Source organism: Solanum verrucosum, unplaced genomic scaffold, assembly GCF_900185275.1.
Source record: "Solanum verrucosum unplaced genomic scaffold, falcon-dt-bn FXZP01000307.1, whole genome shotgun sequence".
Taxonomy (NCBI): domain Eukaryota; kingdom Viridiplantae; phylum Streptophyta; class Magnoliopsida; order Solanales; family Solanaceae; genus Solanum; species Solanum verrucosum.
Window position 1 is genome coordinate 628,333 of NW_026020264.1, and position 14,765 is coordinate 643,097.

Here is a 14,765-nt window from a genome sequence, read left to right on the forward strand (position 1 = left end):
TTATTATAATTATAGATTCTATTGTCATACCATGAAAAGAAAATGGTCAAAGCATGAAATTTAGGTACATTGAAAGTGAGTTTTAATTTAGATTTCGTAAATTAACATAATCACCAAGTTGATTAGTATATTAAATTTAAGCCACTTAATTTAGTCATTAAAATTTACTACTATTAGTTAATTGAAAAACAAGGTTTTTGAACTTGGAGTCCTAATGATTAATTAATATTTGATACATTCTACTAAGCTTAGCCCAAGAGATTCAGTCGAACAAGTAAAAACATGTCTTATTTAAATAACATGAGTACTAAATAAAAGTTACCTTGTTTAATTTTAATTATATTTGTGTAAATTGATAAAGACATAGCCAATAGAGTGAATGGAAAAAAAGGTAGTGGAGGAAAAAGGGAAACTAATTATTCATACAGCAGTACTAATTTTTTTTTAAATGGAAAAAGGGGAATAATCATCTAAAATCTAAGGAGAAACCAACCAGGTTTATGGAGTGGTAATTACTCTTTCATCCTTAATTAAAGGTCTTGCAGTTGAGTTTTCCTAGGTACAGAGTCACCCTGTGGGACTTTTCGGTGCAAATACGAATTTCATTAGGCGCCAATATTGGGGCGTGAATTCAAATTTAATTGAGCTCCAATGTGAGTATCATACACTAGATCGAAAATAATAAACTACTTTATAAGACATACATCGCTATCATATATACTAATTTTATCTCTACTTTCAAACAATTACATATATTACCACTTTTAATAATTTATATCATATATTATTGAAGATACAATCAGTATCCTTATTCCTTAATAGGATCGATTAATTATTTTTACATTTAGACTCTAAAATTAGTGTTTTAATTAAAAACAAATATCTTTCTATCAGAGAGTATGAGGTAGGGTAAAATTCAAACTCTCCCTCTTCCCCTGATAAGTCGAAAATATGTATCTCAGTTTTAAAATTCGACATATATGTATCTCGCGGATCCAGACTCATGTATCTTAAGCACATAATATGGTAGAGAAAGCAATATTTGAAACTATCGGAAGTCTTAGTAATTAGGACCTAAACTAGTGGAATATTTGTAGTTTGCCCATAAAAAAAAACATAGTCGGGCTTAAATATTCTGATTGCGAATCCGAATTTAGTCGAGCTACTATGGATACCAGACACTGGACTCTAATAGGTATCGAACACTAAATGAGAAACACAAAATAAATAAATAAACATGGAAGAAAATGTAGATTAAGAAAAATAAATAACTTTTTTTTAAAAAAAATAGCTTAGGTGAAAAAACAAATCATTTTTTTTAGTATGTCTAAGTGCAATTGATTAGATTATGATTTGTTTATCGATTCAATTCAATAGATAAATTTTGAAACAATCAGGTTAAATGGATTTAAATAGTAGTCTAATGCGTCCAAATATACAAAGTAAAATTTGACATAAATTATTTCTATTTTTTGAAAAACTTGAGTTGATATTATTTAAAAGAAAAATACATTAGCTTTTACATTTTTTTTTAAAATAAATAAATAAGAGAATAGGGGATGTTTGTTCATATGGGCGAGATACGTTGTGACTCCTTATTTGATTCATTTTGATCGGATTTTTGCATAAATAGGACTTTTAAATCAAATTATAAAATATGATAACATTTTAAATATATATATATATATATATATATAAAACTGTAACTTTAACTAGTTTAAATTGCCACTTTTATTTTAACTTCACATCAATAATTTGAAATAGATATGAACTTCATATCAGTTTGAAGACTTGAAGTTCAAATTGTTATATTGGAACTCAAGTCATTAATTTTTTTATTTTTTTTTACCGTGGTTTCCGGGCGTCGCTTTGCGAACCCGACTAGCTGTACCCACCGGGTCCCGCTGTTTCAAGGCGGGTCCACCACGGTTAGTTCCACGGGGCCCTGGAGACGCGGCCGGTTTGTAATGCCTCCAGTGGCCCTGCTGGGGCTCGAACCGGCGACCTGAAGGACTTTGTCCCAGGCCTTTACTCAAGTCATTAATTTGAATTTCTATATTAGATGGCTCGTTTTTGGAGGCATCGTTCTCAATTGCAGAATTATTTTCATTTTCAAAGGTTCAAATTTGAGACATCAAGTTAAAAGCGAATGAATCTCAATCATTCCACCACAACTCATTACCCTTATTTATAAGCCAACAACAATAGGACTAACACTGCAATTAAGTATTGTACACAAAGCTATTTAAGTGGTACTATAAATGTGTACCTATTTCATTGGGTATTGATCTTTTGTGTGCCTATTTGTTTAACACGTGTATATGTTTTTTTTTTCTACCAAAACAATGCGTATGCCAAAGCATCTCAAATTCTTTCTCCCTGCAATCTCTCCTTCCAGGTAAGCTTCCATCTCTTCTCCAGTTTGCTATTCTATTTTTTCTCTCCTTTTTGCTCTCATTGTTTTTCTTTGGTTTCTCATCATCTTCTTCTAGGATTTTGGGTTAAACTTTGTCTTGTTTTGTTGCTTTTATGTTCGATTGTTTTGATATTGCTTTCAATTTTTGTTGCTTTATTGGTAGGTGGCTGTTGGTATGTTGCATGGACAGAATTCCTATGCTGAACCCACTTCTTCTTCATCTCCTATGCCCAGGAGTGTAGACCCGTCTCAATTTTGTATTGATGAGTTGCAACAAAAAATTTCTTCTGTCACATACCAGCAGAAACCTCAAAATTCAATTGGGTATGATATAGATTTCTTGGTCTTTCCTTTTTTTTTTTTTTCATTTATCTTTACCATTTTGACTAGTACCAAATTTTCATTTTGTAAACCCTAAATGTTAAACTAAGCAGAATGGAGCAACTTAGGTTAACATGTAATAGGGATTTATAAATTCAACAACAGATGCAGACACTATCTCTTTTCGAAATCTTTGGATTCAACCAACCTCCAAGCTCAAGAAACCCTTCAATTCCAGGGTAAATTGAAAATACTACATTTGGGATTTCTTCATACCCATAGTGTTCTCTTTTTCTAATGATTTGATCTGAGTTTTAGTACCAGCACATTCTGTATATGATGGAATTTAATATGTCAAACTTTTCCATTTACAGACATTCTTAAAAGTAACCGTCTTTGAAGGGTATTTTCTATTTGGGGTTGAATTGAACTCTATTTTAAAAAAGAATCAATTTTTTTGGGTGCCCATTTTCATGATAAATCTTACTAACTAAGTGTTTTTTTGCTTTGATGCTTTTCGGCATGGCTGCAAATCTTGGGAAATTGAAAATTGAGCTTAGAGAGGCAGAAGATAATTTAGTAAAAGCACTTGCAGGAAAATGTTGTCGATGTGATATTCCACTCGTGAATTGACATTGTTATTCAGTTTAAGCTATTAATCAAATGGTTTATCTTAATATAAATCTGTTTTTCCTTTCTCTTTCTCTCTTTTAACTAAAACATTTAGAAGATGTGTTGAATTGGAAGAAAAATAATAAAAAAGAAGAGCATAAAGGTCTCTTTCTCACTATTAATAGTTCTCCAAATGTAGCTACGGACATTTTCAAGTTCAGTAGGAATAAACAAGCAAGGAATTGAAGTTACTTGACGGTATTGTGGGTGACTCTATTGTTAGGTGAGGAATGAAATTTTACTTCTTAAAAAAATACTATTAGGAATTTTTTTAGAGACATTACTGTACATTGTTTAATCAGCTGATTGGACCAGCACAATATAGCTTTAATAGTTATCCTTGTATCTTCTCCTTTGGTGCATTTACAAAATACATGATTCTTTATTCTAGAGAGTAATATAATTCCTTTGTTCTTATATGTTATTAGATAATATTGAAACATCGATTTAGATTTCGAGCACCAAGTTCTGAAATTTTACTGTTTCCATTCCAATTGATCCTGGAGTTCCACTTCATATGTGGAAGTGGAAATTTGAGAATACATCAACACACCTCCAAAGAATGAAGAAGGTATCATCGACTGTGAAAAGTCCTACATTGCCGTGTCAGATGAAGGAACATGGCATGTCCCTTGATAACCCAGGTAAAGATTTTACAATAATCTTATTACACTTATGTGAATACTCTGACATTTGTTAACTCAATTAGACGTTATTGCTTCATGCATGAGTATTTTGGAAAATAGAGTAATGCACCTATTGTTTCAATTGCTCTCTGGTGATTTCTGAAAACAGAGTACTTTTTTTCAATTTTCTTTATTTAATTCTTTATAGGATCTTCACTGGGTACCTTTCAACCACCAGATGGAATCACATTAGCAATTTTTCTTTCAGAGATCGACAATGAAACCATTGTAAGATGAGCTTAAGTTAATGAATGAATAGTTTCCTCTGCTTCAATCTAAATGGTTTCTGGTACGATGAATTTTTCGGTACTTGCCTTTGCATGTGGATTGTTTGATGATATTGAAGGAAAGAACATGGCATTTGATTTTGGGTTATGTTTTTTTTGGCAGATTGTAGCGACAGCAGAAACAAAAAACTATGAGAAATTGTCTTAGAATCTTTGAAATGCTTCCTTTCTAAAGATTATGGAAAGGCGTTTGAGAAATTTAGGAATGATATTGCTATTATTTCAGGTACTGTTTTCTTTAATCTAGCTTCTGCACAAGTGAAGTTCTACTATACTCTTTAATTGTTTAGGTTGTGATTTTTGAAAGTTTTCACTGATGAAAGTGTACTACTCTTTTCGTTGACCTTTGGATTGAAAGTCATCATGACCGGTGCAACTCCTGAGTGTGAAAATTTATTTTAATACTGCAGACTACATATCGAAAAACAATGAGTGGCTTCTTATAACGGTAGAAATTGGTAAAATGAAGTTTGGTAAGATAATATATCTTACAATATTCCAAAAAAAAAAAAAAAAAAAAAGAATGATAAGAGAAAAGAACAAGCAAACAAACAAATGGATGATAAATTTTGGATGGTTAAAGTTGTGGAGGGTGTTGTAGATAGCATTTTATTAACATTTAGTCATTTACACATTTTCATGTTTAAGTTTGAATTTTTTTTTTTTTGAAAATATGACTTTCTCGAATTTTATAAATCAAGTTTGTGTTAGTGTGGAGACTAACTAGAGTTCACTGCTTTATCTTTCTATAACATTTATGATAATCAAGCTAATGGTATAATTCTGCTAGCAGTCAAGAGGTACTACTATTTATTTCTTTTTCATCAATAATGCGATTTGTTTTTGTTTATGAGAAATCATATGATTTGTTGCAAGTATTTATATTGTTTCATGGTGGATAAAACTATATATGTTGAACATCGAGTTGTAGGCGTGTTATATCTGAAAAAATTCCTCTTTGCTCTCAAATCAATCTGTTGATGGAAAGACTGCACCAACTAAGTGTATCAATTATTTTTTTATAAGTGTCTTATCAGGTTCATCAGATAAAATAATAGATATAATAGCAGCAGTTGCACTGGATGGAGTTTCAGCATTGGTAGGCATTGTTTATGTGGGAATTTATAAAAAGAAGGAATAAAAGGTTGCCGCACATCTCCCGGCATCTTCTGATCTATCCCATCTACCTGACCCTCTTTTATTAACTTAATGTTGTCAATGTGTTCCATCTGCCAATGTGTACTGACCGAGTATGTCTGTAAATATATTTTGTATTTTGTTGCCAGCTGCCAGTCATCAAGTTCGATCAACTCAACCCCAAGATAACTTAAACAAAGGAAAAAGTATACAATCCTCGGACCATTTCTCAAACAAGTAAGCCTGCTCTTTCCATTGCATTTTCCGTATGGCATATTGATCTTCGCATTATTATACATTTTCCATTATTATTAATTTGACATTGCCAATCTATTTTCTCTAACATGTATAATACCTGACTTATCTGAATTTGCCTACTTACATTTTAACTTCAACCTTTAAACATAAGAGAACTACTTAACTTGTATCTAAAATCTTCTGATTTTGCCATCTTGATATAAATATGCAATTTGTGTAAATAGTGAAGTTGATATCTTTATAGGAACATGGCCCAACTATTTTTGATGTGTTCCTATTCAATAATTTGCAGGAACAACAAATAGCAACGTCCAGGCACTGAAAAGGACATATGTGCAATGAAGGAGTTGAAGAGTTGATGTTCCCGGGACACATTGCAATTGCTAGAATACTTCTTTTTTCTTTTGAATTTCTTTTGTTTCTAACTTACTAGATCATCCCTTTTATAACTAAATCATTCATAACTTGAATAAGTTGCTTCATTGCAAATTGTGGCTTATATAGTTGAAATAAGTTCCATCAATACTCTGTTTACAACAGGTTTACTGGCCATACCCTTCTAGTATTGATAGAAGTCAACTTATTTTATGCACATATGATTTGTGTTGCTCATCATTTTTAATTTGTTTTTATACATTGCATTTAAAATAATTACAGGATCTGCAAACTAAACAAGTATTTAATCAAAAAATGAATCAAAATTTGCTTCCAATAACATATCTGGCTTATGCATTACTACTTTATCATCTTTGAAAACATACAATGAAATAAAAAATTTGCTCAATAAAACCTATAAAAAGATCTCATTTAACATAATATTTTTTTTACATGTCTTCTAAAGAAAACTAATTTTATATCCTAAAAGTATTATACTTCTTTTTATTTTCTTGAGAAAATTAAAAATGTGTTACCTAAATAAATAATTAGCTTTATAATCAGGCAAAATATATAATGAATTTTCAAAACTTGAGACTTTTATATTTGATGGTAAAAAATAGATAGAATAATATGATTTTCAATAAAAAAAAAATTAATGTTGTGAACACATATTCATTTATTATTCAAAAATCTATTTGGTAAAGCTAATATAAAATGAAAAAAAAAAAAAACTAATTTGCCTTTTCTTTTGATGAATATGAAAATGTTTTTTGATGCAGGCAATACACGTATTTTGAAGAAAAAGAAAAAATAATGTGTTTTAAATATATTTTGACAAAATTGAGTTTATAAAACACCACTCATGATAAATAGTGTGTTAAGAATTTGGTTTTAAAATTTTGAGATAAACTAGATACTTTACTTTATAATTATTTAATTAAGGATTTGCTAAGAAAAACTCAAATCTAATAAGAATTATAGTTAATATATGATGCTCTTCCTCAATTTCAATTTGTACAAAAGTGTTTGAAAAATGAAAGTCGAAATACATACTTCTATTCATAAATTTTGGTATAATTAAAATATTTTATATAATTAAAATTACATAAAAAAATACTAGTATAAGTTTATATAATAAAATAACTTAAAGTATAATTTAAAAAATCATAAAAAAAAAAACGGTTTAACTTTTCAAATATTAATTATTTTTGCTTTTTATATTTCCTTTCTCATTTTCTTTTTCTTACTTTTACCAAAAAAATAATGCAAATTTACCCAAAAAAAATTGAGCATGCGGCGGCCGAATCCGAAATTACGAACAATGGTCATCTTCTTTCCTTAACCCTGAAAGAAGAAAGAAGAAAAAAAGAAAGAGGAAAAAAACAATGGCTTTGCCAGCCTTAAACCCTCCAAAAACCCTAAATAAAAAGCTTCAATCTTTGAACTCACCATTTTTTTCCTTCTCAAAAACAGCATCATCACCAAAGATAACCAAATTCAAGAAATACCCATTAATTACTATGTCAAGTCAGCAGCAAAATCCACTACCCCATGTAGCCTTAACCAACAATGACCACAAGGAAGAACTCATGAGTGCTATCAAAAGTTCAATATCTAATTGCTTATCTGAAACCCATCTTGATTTAACTGTACCTCAACTCAAGTCCAAAATCAGAGGCAAGGTAATTCAAAATAAAACTTGTATTTTTATTTATTTTTTCAATGTGAGTTGTCTTGGACTAAAGTTGGGGCAGATGGGTTGAGGTTTGTATGAACAGTAATGTGGTTTATAATTTATCTCCAACCCCTTTTTTAATTTGTTTATTTTGGGATTTGGGTGTTGTGGAAAAGCTTAATTACATAGATTTGATAGAGGAATTTTAGTTTTCTGGATGGAAAGTTGACAACTTTATTGAAAATTTATATGCTTAGTTTTGAAATATGATTTATTTCCGAATGCACATATGAAAAATTCCATGTGTTTTGAAGGTTAGAGATATATATGATGGAGGGGATTATCTTGTAATGGTGACAACAGATAGGCAAAGTGCGTTTGACAGAATTCTTGCTTCCATCCCCTTCAAAGGCCAGGTAAAGTTGCGTATTATTGATAGTATTCAATTTGTAACAAGTATAACATGATCCCTATATTCAAGCTTTAATCTAGTTTCACTGTGGTTATGCAGGTGCTTAATGAAACAAGTTTATGGTGGTTTAATAAGACTCAACATATTACTCCTAATGCAGTGGTATCTGTACCTGACAAAAACGTAACTATTGCGAGGAAATGTTCGGTTTTCCCTGTTGAATTTGTAGGTGAGTATCTACTTTGTAGTAGTATTATCTTCAAAATTGATTCACTTTTTGACCGACGTATAATGAGCTATGTGTGGTTAGGTTCTTATACACACTAGATTCGCCACACGTGCAACGCACGTGTATGATTAGTTTGAGATTCATATAATTCTGGAGTAGTATCCATACGTCTTTTCCAATGTTTCTTATTAGTGCCACCGACATCTTGGCGCTGAAGCTTTAGAAAAATTTTAAGTTTCTAATTGATCTTGAATCATCATTTGTGACTCAGATTTATGGTGTCAAGCAGTGCAGGCTACATTTCAGTAGTATTCAGTCACTTGTATCCTAATCATCACTAAATATGTCTACACGAATGTAGTATTTTCTTCCAAAGTTGCATGGTGATTGTCATCTCATCACTTATTCAACCGAACCTATGAATACAACCAATGAGATTTTCAATAGCTTCCTGTAATGTTATTTTTTTCCCAATTGCATGACACTTTTCAATGTTATCAATCGTATCTCACCTAATACCTTCTTGTATATAATATTTCATGTGTATGTCCCTATCCTTCTATCTGGTTGTTCATTCATAACCAATACTTTCATCGGAGCTATTTGAAAATTCCCTTGAAAGTGCAACGTATAGTTGGCCATGCAAGAAAACATGTTGTGGCAGATGCAATCCAACATTTGAGATTGCGCTTTGTTTATAGTCATTACAAAATATAGACGTACTGGAAATTGCTTCCGAATGAACTTAAATTGATATCGTTCTTTCTCTAGTGGTGATAATGGTATTCTTGGAATAACCACTTGTTTTGTAGCATATTGTCCCGTTGTTATTTCCGCGTGTATGACATTCTTGTCAAAACCTCTTCAAATCAATCGTGTCACATTGCATAAACCATCTGATGGGTGTAGATTCCTCAGCATCATGATATGGCAGCATAAGCATCTTTTTTAATACACAAGGCAATCTAATCGATTATTCGGGTTCACACAATCAGATTAATAGTGCTCCCTACACAAGGGAACCTCATTGTCCTACTTATTGTGTGTTTGATAGTGGTTGATTCTTTATCAGAAAATGGCCAGTACGTGTTGAGTGCTAAAGATACTGGTTCATTTTATATTCTCCCACCAGAGGGGAACTCAAATTGGAGGTTCTTTTGGCGTGCTAAGAAATAGCTGTTTTTTTTAATCTAAACTCAAATATATTTTTAACTATCCCATGGAATACACCCATAGTGTGGTTGTGTGTGTTAGGGCTACCCATTATGTACACTTAAATATTTTGGTTGCTGGGAAGAAACTAACAGCCTAAAGGATGCAGCAATTTTAATGTGACAATGCCAAAGTTAGGAACAGGGTAAGTAAAACACATAAAATTGAGGTGGAGTTCAGGGTGTAAGATTTCCATCTGTTTGATGAATAAATTAAAGAATATCAGAAATTTATGCGAGAAGATGTAAATTGCAAATAAACATGAGTATCAAATAGGTAGGATGGAACTTACAGCTGTTGAACGGCAGCGAGCAATCTAACCAAAGACTATTCCAATGTTTGATTGTGCTAAGCGGGAGATGGATCAATGGTTGCTTGAAAATACTGCGCATAAGGTTGAATGACAGTATGACAACCATTTAACGAACAGTATGAGTAAGTAAGCTGTACGCTGGGATAATCCTATGCATATGCAGGCCATACCTGTTCGTTAAATGCAGAAAAATGCAGGATTGCATTCAAGGTTGATGGTTTTAAAGAGAGAAATATGAGCAGTTGCACCTGTTGGGGAAGGGACATTGGTGGCTGTACAGAATGTCATAGTTGGGAGTGGCGACTCTTGGGAAGGCGTCTCCAGCGCAGAAAGTTAGTTGTTAGCGATTAGCGAAGTGGTGTTTTTAGTTAGGTTTTATTTTTAAGTTAGGGGTATTTAAGTAATTTAACTTTCAAGTTTGTGAGTTCATGCTTTTAAGGTAGTATAGATATAGATGTATAGTGAGGTAATTTTATAAGTCAGCCAAATTGTTAGTTTTGGTTATATGTCCTGCACCTGCATGTTTAGTAAATCTTTGCGATGATGTCACTTTGAACCATCGTTAATGCCCCCACTCTCTTTTTGGGAGGAAGGGAGCTAAATCGATTGCAAGTCTTCATAATTATGCAATTGAAATTCATAATAGGCGTCATTTTGAAGGTTGCAAGCTGAAAACCTCCTAATAAGCGGTTGATTTTTATGCTTCTAGGTTTTCAAGTGTCTTTTAATGCAATTATTATAATTAAGTAATAACTTCTAAAAGCTTTTCTTATGAATTTACTAGGTCATTCTTGCATCTTCTTCTCATTTTAATTTATGTTTGTTGGTGAGTATTTTGTTATTATACATCAATAAAGCCATGGTTTAAGATATTAACGATATCTTTTTTTCTAGTACGAGGATATGTTACTGGAAGCACTGATACATCACTCTGGACAGTCTACAATAAAGGGGTTCGCAATTATTGCGGCAACAACCTTCCTGATGGTGTGGTTTGTATAATGCATGAATGCAACTGTTTTTATTTAGCCTTTGTCAATCTCTTTTTTATTTTTTTTCTTGACCTTGTTCTTCTATTAAAGATGATTTCTTTTTGACAGGTCTGGTGAAAAATCAAAAGCTTACCGAAAATATGCTTACTCCGACAACTAAAGCAGCAGATCATGATGTTCCTGTAACACCAGATGAGGTCTGTATTCTTTCTTCATTCTTCTTTTTCTTCTTACTTCCCTAGCAGTCTAGCTGTTCTTTTTATTTGCTCTTCTATAAGTGAATAGGCTAATTTCTTACATGTTGATGGGAAATAAGTGTAAGATATAGTTACGTGAAATATGAAGAAGTGGCTAAAGATGCTAACTGGTCCCATTCTTGGAAGGTTACATTGCAGTCTTTATGTTTTGCATCTTGTTAATCTGATGTTTTTGTCACAGTTTATGATTTGGTTGACCTTGGTTCACGTCCTGGTATTAGAGTTAGAATTTCTAAATTTTCGAGTATTTGCATGCCAAAGCCTGGGGCTATAGATATATGTTGTAGTATTGAATCAATGTTGATTTGAGATGAGTATGAAGCTAATCTGCTATATATAACTGCAGATAGTTCAACGCGGTCTTATGACTCAAGCTGATTATGATGAAGTCAGTAGGAGGGCAATGAGCTTATTTGAGTTTGGCCAGGTAAACAATCTTGTATTCTGTTTTATATGTTTTTGTATTGCGATTCTTGTCATGCCTTTCTTCTATAGCTATTAATGCCAGTCTCTTCAACTCAAATCTGCTGACTTAACGAATAATGCCCTACTCTCACTTCAATATTATTGTTGTTTCTTGATTTCAAGTTCTTCTTGATGTTTCAAAGCAAATTGCTTTAGTTGGTGCTGTTGTCTTTTCTTCCTTGTCTGTCTTAGTTAACTTCCAATCTTGGAATTAAGAAGTCAAGAGAGGCTTTCCATTCTGTATTCACCAAAAAAGTACATGCCCCATAATCGACATTGCTTTAGGAGCTCAAAATATGAATTTAATTAGATATTTAAAGTCTGACATGATGCTACACCTATAATTAGTTATGTGTACACACTTCTGCTAATAGAAAACTTGAGCTAAGATGTAGAGGTCACATTGGCCTTGATGAGTGCGTGTTGTCAGTTATAGCGATTTATAGGTGAAAATCTCCTTCTGTTAGCTCTACATTTCCTTCCAGTTCTCAGATCTTTTTCCTACATATGTGAGTTGTAGACTTATATCAAGAGGTGAAGTAGTTTCCAATCCTTCCTCAGATATGCCTGGTGTTCATATTTTCAAATTGAGCTTCCATGTAATAATCATGTCTTCAATGAGTAGTTTCTAGAATTGTTGCTTGAGTAGAAAATTTCTATTTCATGCCTGGTTTATCAACTGTCATCATACCTATCTCAGCAATTCAGAAATGACTCTTGAAGGTTATACACTTTGGTATGGAAGTTATTCAGACTAGTAATGGTCAAATGTTCTAAACATAAAATTGTTATCCGCTCCACAAGATAGCTTCCAAGTACCCCGGGGAGACCATGAGATAGTGAGGTTTCATGGGTTAGCGCCTCAATTGGTGGAGCATTTGGTACATGAATGCTTTACTCAGGCTATCCGTCTCCTACGCCCTAAGAATGTCCATACACACTGTCATCCCAGCTGTTTTTCTTTAAGTATTTAACCTTAATTTTACATAATATGTTGTTGTTCTATAGTTAAGAATTTGATAAGTTAGAGTATATTATGTACGTTATTAGTATGCCTAGATCTTTTGAACTTAATACAAATTTTAATGGATTTCTGTGAGTTTTATATTTCAATCTTATTTTGAAATTTTATTCTTATTTTTTATTAAAAATAACTAGAACTTAAAAAGATTTGTCGGGCTAATTCTGTTTCCATGTTAGGCAAAAATACCCTTGCCCTGCTTCTCAAATATTTTAAAAGAACTAATAGCTAGAGTTTTGAGCTATACTTTGTGTTAGCTGTAGAGTGCATTTGAACTATTATAGGATAAATCTAACTTTTATGCAGTTGTAATCATTAACTTTTATATTGCAGCGTGTAGCATTGGATCATGGGTTGATATTAGTGGACACCAAATATGAATTTGGAAAGGGACCCGATGGTCAAATCTATCTGATTGATGAGGTAAGCTTTAGATGGCCTTGTTTCTCTTTGACAATGATTCTACTTTTTCTCACTGAAGACCTCATCTTCTGCTTCCAACTTTTAGGTGCATACACCTGACTCAAGTAGATATTGGATTGCACATTCTTACCAGGAGCGCTTTCAGAATGGTCTTGAGCCTGAAAATATCGACAAGGTTTCTTACATTATATGAAACTTAATCTGTATCCCTTAAACGCATGCTCAAGCATTAATCTCTACCAGATTAAGAAAGTAGAAAACAACTATTTTCTTCTGATGTTTCCGGTTATCTTAGATTATATAGTTTTTAGTATGCTGTTTCTTGCAATATGCTGACTGACACTACAACTAATATTTGCCTAGGAATTCTTGAGGTTGTGGTTCAAAAGTCATTGCAACCCATATGAGGATGAGGTGATCGGTCTTTCTGCTCATTTCCTTGGTATTCATATAACTTGTTTTTGAAATTGCACTAATTGAAAAATTGATTCTCTTGCTTAGGTCTTACCTGACGCTCCAGAAGAACTTGTTTCTGAATTAGCTTGGCGGTATGTGTTCATGTCTTCCCATGTTATCACTGTCGAGCTAAAGCCTCCACTCTTTTTAACTAACAAAACCTTGAACCTTCACTTGATTGTGATCTACTTGCATCAAAGTTGCCTACGATTATCATTATTCACTGTTTCCATTATTAGTGCTGATTTCCACTTCATTAAACAGATATATTTTTCTATTCGAGACAATAACAAATTCAAGATTCGAGATGCCTGGGACAAAGGTAAAAACCTATGTAGGAAAAGCATTACTGGATGACTACAGCAGTTACTAACACTTGTTCTTCATGCAGGAGCCAGTCCATGATCGAATCTCGAGAAATGTTTCACAGGCTTTATCATCATTGCAGTAATAACATCAAACAGGAGAGCATCTTGCATAAGTTTTATGAGGTGGAATAAGTACTTTCTGCAGTAATATTACTCTGAAGAATTGTATTTTAAGGTTGTCGTCGAGGAAGTTCGTCAATGTTGTAATGCTATGTGATACTCATATAACAACAATTATGCATCAACCCCAGGTAAGTTGGGGAACCATAAACTGTAAAGTGACTAGTTTTGTCTAAAACTTAACGAGTTCTGGATTTTAATCATCCTGGTTTAAGTTAAGAATAGTTGGCAGATAAAAGTATTTATTCTAGTGTCACCTTCTGACTTATAAATGCTTTTTAGATCGTATAACTTTGATGGCTGCTCTCTGTCTGTGAATTTATTTCAACACCACATTTGCACACATTGATGGGAAATGGAAAAATCAAAATCATTTTACTGCCATTAACTTCTCAAAAATAAGAGAATTGTAAACGTTGACAATCATGGAACATTTAGGACCCATTTTTCCAACTCTTTGATTACGTGCGTTTACATTTCTCACATCTTTTTTGATCAGCCACTTCGACTTTTCTCAATTCCTTTTTGACCTGTCAATTTGTTTACGTAAACCTCTCATTTATGCTTGTTTGAAAACATCTGATCCGCTTTATTTGTCCTTTTTTTTTAAAGTCCATTTAAAAAAGAATGTTTCTTTCTTTTTTCTAACGACTCTTAATTCTATCTT

General features: G+C 32.4%; 1 protein-coding gene across 1 annotated transcript; it reads left to right on the forward strand.

Moving 5' to 3' along the window:
* The first annotated feature begins 7,438 nt into the window (after positions 1-7,438).
* On the forward strand, positions 7,439-14,370 carry LOC125833602 (phosphoribosylaminoimidazole-succinocarboxamide synthase, chloroplastic). Its single transcript, XM_049512762.1, has 12 exons — positions 7,439-7,837; positions 8,145-8,246; positions 8,342-8,471; positions 10,891-10,983; positions 11,097-11,185; positions 11,592-11,672; positions 13,065-13,154; positions 13,240-13,329; positions 13,518-13,568; positions 13,656-13,702; positions 13,875-13,932; positions 14,002-14,370. Exons 1-12 carry the CDS (start codon positions 7,541-7,543, stop codon positions 14,059-14,061), a joined length of 1,188 nt encoding a protein of 395 aa, XP_049368719.1. The 5' UTR covers positions 7,439-7,540; the 3' UTR covers positions 14,062-14,370.
* Positions 14,371-14,765: the final 395 nt, after the last annotated feature.